This window comes from Sinocyclocheilus grahami, unplaced genomic scaffold (genome assembly GCF_001515645.1).
Source record: "Sinocyclocheilus grahami isolate Dianchi unplaced genomic scaffold, SAMN03320097.WGS_v1.1 scaffold210.1, whole genome shotgun sequence".
In the NCBI taxonomy this organism is placed as follows: Eukaryota; Metazoa; Chordata; class Actinopteri; order Cypriniformes; family Cyprinidae; genus Sinocyclocheilus; species Sinocyclocheilus grahami.
The window spans coordinates 483,557-492,613 of NW_015505389.1; the positions used below are offsets into that span (position 1 = coordinate 483,557).

General features: G+C 42.8%; 1 protein-coding gene across 1 annotated transcript in view; it reads left to right on the forward strand.

Annotated features, from left to right (window-relative positions):
• Nucleotides 1-2,506: 2,506 nt before the first annotated feature.
• The window catches only part of foxo6b (forkhead box O6 b), a 33,841-nt gene continuing 27,290 nt past the window's right edge, over nt 2,507-9,057 (forward strand). Inside the window, exon 1 of the mRNA XM_016286487.1 lies at nt 2,507-3,788. Within this exon, the coding sequence (XP_016141973.1) occupies nt 3,330-3,788 (459 nt within the window). The 5' untranslated portion in view covers nt 2,507-3,329. The remainder of the gene's footprint in view (nt 3,789-9,057) is intronic.

Below are 9,057 nucleotides of genomic sequence, written 5' to 3' on the forward strand. Positions count from 1 at the left end.
GTTCCCGTAAGAGTCCTTCAAGGAAAGGGAGGTTCTATATTAATATATATATAAAAAAAAAAACATGTGACAGTCTGCCCAACTTGACATTTATGAAATTAGCCATTATCAACTCTCTTTTTTTTCAGCTGATATCTCGATTATATAACTGGCTGACGCTCTGAATGTCTGTTACTGTACTTTTATTGTGTTTACTTGCTTTATGGTTTCACAACCGCTATTAAAATATGATACTGAAATGTTGGTTTGGTGGACAGAATTCACACGACATTATTATGATTGGAGGTGTTTTGAAACCTTCACACAAAACCACAGCTATAGTGAAAACTCACATTTGCGTAACTGGACAGTGACAATAAATCTAATGCAGCTCTTGTGACAACTTGCCCCGGCCTCCTCTATATCACAGCGCGGGGTCTTGTGTGTTTGCCCTGGGCTCTCACAGCGAAGACGAATGCACCATTAAATCTGTTGTGCTGGCTCAAGCTCAGTGTTTTCATTCCATACTGTAGGAGTCACACCACATGCCTGTTACAGCTCCATTGTGGTGCATGAAAATCTCCTTTTTCAAAACCACAGGCCCATGTGTTGTGAATTAAACCTCTGTTTGTTCTCCTTTACAGCATTTCTCTCTAGTATCCCTACCTTCCCTCTTTTCCACATGTTGTGTTGTAAAAGTAGCATTTAATCACGATGAAAGCATTCCACTACAAAGCATTGGAGGATTAGGTTGCCATTGACGACCAGCTGTCAGTGGTCCAGCGTTACGTCACCGCTGGGGGATTTTCCACCCGAAAAGGGGGTTAAGGCTTTTATACAAGCAGATTGTTACCGCCCACCTGTGCCACGGGACAGCCAATGAGCGCGGAGCGGCGTCTGGCGGCGGGTGGTGATTGGCGGAGCATGTCCGCGAGCCCCGCCCTGCTGTCAGATTCAATAGGCTCGCGGCGTGGGCGGAATCCCCAGCGAGTCACACACTGAATGTCACACTCACGCGCGTCCCGCCCCCCGCACTTGTTCATAGACTAGAGACACGCTTGCCAAGAGCCTTCGTTTCCAAAAGAAGCGCACCCTCCTCATCCGGAGCGCGTTTGGCGCTGCGGTGTCTCTCATGGATAATATGCTGTTGGGGCTGGAGATTATCTACCGACATGCATCCATGAATAGCTGCTCTCGACCGTTTTTCATGGGAACTGTCATCGTGTGGGCAGTAAAGGCGTGTTAAATGCATGCATGGCCAGTGCGGGCCGCGGGGATTTCACGCGCTCTGCTCACATCCCTCCGCCTGACAACGCAACAGGTTGCATTGCATTTCCGAATATGAACGCTGACAAATTCTATTGTAAAGAAATTCATTGCAAAATCTGGAAATATATGGCAAGCTGCATGGACATTATTCCATTATTCAGTAGTATTCATTCACACACACACACACACACACACACACACTCTCATACACAAAAAGTGGGGACGTGGGGTAATGTCCTGAAAAGTCACCTTCTCCTTGCAATACCTGTCATACCTTTGTCATTATACAAATTTATGTCCTCATTTGTCACAAAAACGCATACACACACACACACACACACTCACTCACACAGACACAGACAGACACACACACACACACAATTGTGCTTGTTTGTGTGTGTGTATGAATTCATATATATATATATATGACTATGGTTATATAACAGTAACAATAAACAATATTGGTATCTTTTGAAGTTTCACTAGTAATTATTAACTGGATACTATTTATCGCTATCACTAATATGTATTCAATATGTCACAAGTAATAATTGCTTAGATACAGGCCTAGCCACCATCTATTGTTAAATCTAACAAATGAGAATATTTGCCATTAATATATTTTCCACAGATTATATTCACTTTCAACTAGTATGTATTCCAGTTGATTGTACCTATACAGTTGTAATACTAGCAATCAATCACCTGTTCATAACTATTCAGATAGTTATTAGTTGCATATATTCCACTCTTCCTATACTAACTTAACAGATAGACCACATTAGACACCAACGTTCATTCCATTCTGAAATAGCAACATTTTTTTTAATCTTACTTTTTTAAATTTTTATTAATAGTATCAGGGCTATATTGGATTCAATTCAAGTATAGTGCATAACGATAGTGAAATCGAAAGTTAAAAGTGGTTGTTAAAGTAGGATTACTTAGTAATTGAAAACGTAATAAGTACACTGAATAAACAATCTAGTAAAATTCACAGGTATATTACAAAGAAACAAGTAACACATTGGAATGTGAAAATTGCATGTAAAAACTGAGATAGCTAGTATTTTCTTATAAATGCTCCAGTAATATTTGTTTTATTTACACTTCGAAAAATAATTTTACAGTGTAGCCTACTCAGAATAAATGCTAAAACGACTTGCCATTAGACGTGCAAGAGAATTCTGCACATGTAAATCTTTCAAAAGAGGCATGCATGTTGTGCGGTAGAAGATGCGCGGCCCCCGGATAAACCTGTTCTGGAGGGAGTGACTTGATTCAAGCGCCGTCCAATTATCTGATAGCAGCATTTATCCGCCGCTACAGCCCCGTCTAGCCATCCGCAAACAGGCGTGAACCGATGTGGAAGGAATGTTCCTCTGAATATTTTATCTAACGCAGAGAAAAGACAAAACGCGTGGGGAAACTCATAATCGGGAGAAGACGCGGCTCCATTCACGCGACCCGATTTTTAGGGCGCTCGCGCCGTGTCTACTATCAGTAATAGTGATTGCGCTCGCGTGAGAGACCGCTTACAAATCTGAGGAGGAAAAAAAAAAGGGACGCGAGAGCTCCAGACAAACGGAAACTGTGGCCAGACTCCAGGGGAAGTCAATTGATTTCGCCCTTCTTGATGAGATAGATTTACAAGCTTTGCCCGGCCAGCGTGTCTGTCAGACCGTCTGTCAAAGCAATCAACAGTTGGTGCGAGCGCGCGATTAAAGGGACTTTGCATGCACGAGACGCTTCAGTGATGGGTGTGTGATTTCAGCACCTCAGCAGCCCTATGGACACCCGCTTGCGTGCGACTGAATTGTTCAGTAATATGGAAGACAGACTGTTGCACGTCGTGATGCATTGGATGCTTTTGCGTGTTTAGGAGCCTTCATTACAGCAGACTTGAGAAACGAGAATGAGCAGTCTATTCACGGCTCCCGGTGCTTTTGCTTTTATTCACGCTTTGCAACTGGTGTAAAAAGACTAGAGACAGAGAGAATCCCACACAGTCCATCCTTACTGGATTTAAGGGCGCATTGTTGTTTTTCCCTTGACCTTGTCTTTTGACGCTCAAAAGCAGCATGCTAATGATGGAGAGCAGCGGGGTAGACGCGCATCAGGTTGAACTGGACGCCGACTATGAGCCGCACGGCCGCCCGAGGTCGTGCACCTGGCCGCTGCCGTGTCCGGAGGAGGAGAGCCGCGCGCTGCCGGTGAAAGTGGAGCCGCGTAACGTGCCGGCGTGCCGGAGCGGAGGGGCGCCGACGGAGTTCAAGCATCCAGCCGGCGCCCCTGCCCCTATCGCGGCCGCCCCAGCGTGCATGTCCGGCGCCGCGCTGGATGTGGCCGGCCAGCTGCGCAAATCCAAGTCGTCGCGACGGAACGCGTGGGGCAACCAGTCGTACGCGGATCTGATCACGCGTGCCATAGAGAGCACCCCCGAGAAAAGGCTCACCTTATCGCAAATCTACGACTGGATGGTGCGCTTTGTGCCCTATTTCAAGGATAAAGGAGACAGCAATAGCTCAGCCGGCTGGAAGGTACGGTTGCCACCTGATCGTATATGTTAGAATTGCATGTTCTGCGCTCGGCATGTAGGTATCTCGCATTTCACAAAAGGCTGTGCTTCGCTCGTGCCAGATACCTCCATGCATTTGACACGTTGCGGTGAAGGCTGTTCCCTAAATCATGCATTTGAAACGTTTTCAGAGCTTCGAGTTGAACAGGGAGGTGAGCAGACGGGCTAGAGTTCAGTGAGTTCATTGCTCTTACAATATTTTAAATGTACGCTATTGGCCGTCTATGACGCAACAATGGCGTTTATGACGCATTGAGCTTGATTATAACGCCGTCAGTGAGTTGAGCCGGAGTGCGCGGGTCACCTGGGGGACACGCACGGGTCCGGTCAGCTTCCCCGCGCGTCGGCCACACACTGTCTGTCTGCTCTGAGATCTCCAGCACGCACCCTCCTCCTCCTCCCTCCCCCGTCTCCTCTTCAGTCCTGACATCCATCCAAAAGACTATGGGAAATAAAATAGGCGGTATAAAATTGTAATTAAAACATTACATAATCGAAGAGGGTTATTTAGTGAAGCAAATGCAACCGCATAATTACACCACATCAGTTGGCAAAAGAATAAACCATGCTGAATATTTCAGCTGTTCCGGTTTTTTTGTGTGTCATATGGTGCAAAGGTTTTAATTAGATCAGATTTGATATTTTGAACTGTATGCACATGCTCTCACAAGCTTCATGGAGAACCCAAGGGACCTCTGTCTGTCTGTCTGTCCCCCGGTTCCCCTCAGCACCGACATCTAAGTTAAAAATGATAGTCAGACACTGAATTTGAATTTGATTTCTCGCTGTGTTTTGTAGCTTTCTGGCAAGCATTTTAGATCACCGAGATCACATCACAACACATCCAGAATGACAAACAATTATGAAGTGTCTTCTTTCAACTGACTGGAGATATTAGATAAAATACAAAACCTTACAGAATAAATCCCGACGAACATTATATTGTCTGTATTAGGGAACAGAGTTAACGTTCTAGAATTATTACAACTAAAATGTTTAAAATGTATATTATTATTACATTGTTATAACATCAAGATTAATTAATAAGATCAATACTAATTAAAAAAAATACATAATCTATTGCTCCATTTACTCTTGATTTAAGAGGATGGCGTGCTCTTGTTTGGATTCATCTTGTCTCACAAAATGTTTTTTTTTGTTTTTCATATGTGTGCAATTGTTGATACACACAGGCCTTTTATTACATCATCAAAACAACAGGAGTTTTTAATATTTCTAAATGGGATATTTACCTCACGCTAGATCCTTGTTTTCAAATTGGATGCAGAGGACAAAGAAATGGGCTAAACTAATCTTAAGCCTGTAGATTTAAACTGAAATTAAATTCCTTACACCACTTGTTTGTGCTGCCCAGGCATGCGCAGCTGTATGTCGCTCATATGCTCCCATAAGGCCAGAGATTTCATTGGCTGGCAGGAGGAAAAAATGGAGAAAAACAACTTGATTCAATCAAAATAAGGTTGTGGAAAACAGACCATGCTCACACATGTTGGCTCCATAACATTTGGTGTCGGATTTTAATGCGCATTTAATTCTGACACATGCGGGCCTGTGCGCTTGCACAAAAACACGCTAACATGTTCACTTAGGAATGTGTAGGACCTCCTCAGCACTCTTATACAAGACAGACAGATGGATCTGAAGGTGGTTTGGAGCAGACAGAGATCACACACAGTCAGTGCCATTGAAAGCACTCTTTAATAGCTGTTGAGTAATCCTGTCCGAGAGCGGCTTGTCTAAACTGTGGCAGCCGGTTTCGTGTCTCTCTTTTGAGCCTCGCCGTCTTTGGCTTCAATTAGCTGCTATTATAATGTGGCGGCTGGGATTATGGCTGTTGTACGGTGGGCTGGAGGGCAGAGAAGAACACGCATGGCTCATTCAAATGACCAGTGCTCGCGGTTCACGGAGGGATGCCATGTTGGAGGGTTTTGCTTTCATGTTCACATTCTTTTAAAGTGTCTCTGTGGTATAACATGAGGTTTTCAGATGAGGCATCTGGTATAATTCCACACCAAGAGTGTGTCACATCCTGTTACTGGCTGTAGAGACGTATGCAATCACTAATCAGATTTCCTCAAGCCTTCCAAGTATTTATTGCGTTTATCTGTGATTTAAAAATAAGTAATGGGATGGGGCTTACCGTTAATGCATGCGTGTCTACAGCGGTTTATAGGTTTTTCCAGACACTGAGCATATATACTGGAGATGTTGTCTATAGCTTTATCTATAGCCAAAGTTAAATTCTATAGCTTAGAGGTTCCCTGTTGAAAAAAACAGCATATGCTGGTTAGGTATGTTTTGACGGTGGGATGCTGGTTTAAGCTGGTCCTTTGCTGGTTTAAGATGGTCCTTTGCTGGTTTATGCTGGTCCTTTGCCAGCACATGACCAGCATAAACCAGCAAAGGACCAGCTTAAACCAGCATCCCAGCGTCAAAACATACCTAACCAGCATATGCTGGTTTTTTCAACAGGATTGCTTTTAACTTAATGGCGATCTCAGTCATGTGTCATTTAAATATCTATTTTCCAGATATTTTTCCTTAAGGAGAAATAAAAAGACACAAATGATAAAGTTGTTGACATACAGCCAGAGTTTAGAGCTATAAAATTAATGTGGATGGAAGAGCTCAAAGCATTCAGTCTGGAAAGAGATTGATGAGAATCTTGATAATCAAATGAGACGTTTTGTTTTTTTTTAGGAGAAAAAATCTAAGAAGCAGGAAACTTCAGCAAAAGTCTTAATTTGATCTAATCTTATTCCTTTTTTGGAGAAACAATTGAAATATTAAGAAGGCCTCACTTGTGATTGTTGTGACTTAAAGCTATGTCTAGGATACCTACGTAGAACAAAAGGGGAGAGAAGTTAAATTCTGATTATAAAACAGATAGTTCCGGTCCTTGATTCTGATTGGCTGAGCCGCGTGCGAAGCTGTTGTAAATTACTCTACAAACACACACCTTTGTTTACTTCTGTGTGTTGCTCTGCAACCACTTTGTTGCAACCACAACCGTTTCTGAGGAGCTACATTGTTTGGCAGAAGAATAATGTTTTTATTATTATCATCACATTTTATTTGCTTTGTTTTATTTTGTGAAACCTTGCTACATACATGGAATAACCGTTTTATAAAAGCAATAAGGCACGTGGATGCTGTGGTTTACAGTGAATTTATAACAGCTAAGGGGCGTTGTTAGGTTCGATGCGAAGCGGAGTGCCTAAAACCCCCTTAACTGTTACAAACCATGGCTTCTTGGGGCTTATTGCTTTAGTTAACAAACTTGTCTTGAGTGTTAATGTGAGAGGAATAGACATAGAAACTGTAGAAGAGGTAATGAGCACACATAGTAATGAAAGAGTGTGAAACAGACAGAGATAGAGATGAGCAACAGTGGCAGTAATTTGTAATCGTTGACCGGGGCTCCTCAGTCACCCCAGCTGTGGCAGCGCTGGCAGATCTCAGTGCCAGGCTATTTGGCCAGAGCCGGGGTTCAGTTGGATCAGAAACACTGTCATTGTTACTCCCACAAACACTGTGTAGAAGAAGTGGCTGCAACACAGTCGGCCATACTGGCATCCAGAGGATGATTTGAAGAGTGCTGAATAGTGAAAACTCTGCGTTTACAGCGTGGAAGCTGGATTTTCTTTAGAACTAGATAATAATGACAAATATGCATACATTAATATGACATAGAAATACATTAAATGATGGTTATATATGAGGTTTTTGGAGATGAGATCAGTGGTGAAGATACATGAAAGGAAAAATATGACCCTGGAGCACAAAACCAGTCATAAGGGTCAATTTTTCTTAAGGGTCAAGATTTATACATCATCTGAAAGCTGAATAAATAAGCTTTCCATTGATGTGTGGTTTTGCGTCATAAAAAAAAAAAAAAAAACCTGACCTCCTCATTTTTAATTAAAATGTTAGAACTGGATCTTCTGGTAAAACAACAGACTTCTCTCTTCAATCATTTAGTCAGTTTAAACTCCGCCCCTCCAAATATGCATCCGTTTTTTTGAGTGCAACAGCCACATTTCAAAATCCAATCAACAACCGATGGTTAGAACCAAGTCCCTGTCCTATGTTTTTTTTTCTTTTTTAATAATCCCATCATACTCAAATGTACGGTACGTCACAATATGAGAGAAAAGGTCTATCGTTATTCCGTTTCATTGTGACTTTAATGCCGCCTCTCACTGAACTGCAACAGGGACCGGACCTTTTGTCTTGCCTTAAATTTCCAGTTTCAAAAGGAAATATGCGATACGCACAATGCAATGCATAAATATTTTACATTTTGGTGAATTGGTGGGGAATCCATATACATTTGTATAATCTCATTTGCACATCTTTCGCTCCACTGACGGTTAGCTTTAAGGGTGGAGTTAGGGGTGGGCCTTCATGCTTATTTTTTATTTTCCTAAAAATTGTATGTTTGAGTGTTCCACCAATGTATCAAAACTTTAAAGAATAATATGTTTATGTTTTTAAAGAGTTATGATCAGGTTGGAATGTGTCCAGATAGGGAAACGAGTTGCACTCGTCAAGCCATTTCATTGGGTCTGTAGAGGGCTGTAATGCACTGACTGTTGCTGTTTGACATTCTATACATATTATACACATTGATGTGTTGCACCACAGTGCCATTATATAGTTGGATACTATTTGTGCATTATTAATTGCATGTTCTGGAATTGTTTGTTTGCGTGCGTGTGTGAGAGACAGTCTGACGGGATTTCACGTCCGGGGGGGGGTGCAGCTCTCGTTAATAATTCAGATGAGGCTCGTTATCACGGCAGCACAGATCCTGCTCTGATTCCACCTTAATTAAAGCTCTGCTCACACACTCTCTAACACACACACACACACACACACTGTTGAGTGTCACACGCCCGCTTGCGCCTTTCCCGTTCCTGTGCTTTCAGATAAATGCTACAGTAATGTTGCCGCAGACTGTGTATTATATTCAGGCTCCTTGGTGTGATTTCAGCGGTTCAGCATCAGAATCAAGTAAGTTAGATGAAACGTGACCTCTGACCCCGGCGACAGTCTCTTAGATACTTGCTAGAGCCTGTACGCAATAAAGACAATTGACTCTGATGCCTAGCATGTGCTGCTATTATCAGGTGCTTACATATTTAATCAGATCTTCATAAGACCCCCCCCCCCCCCCCCCCCGCCTCGCCGGGGCGGTCAGGGTGGTA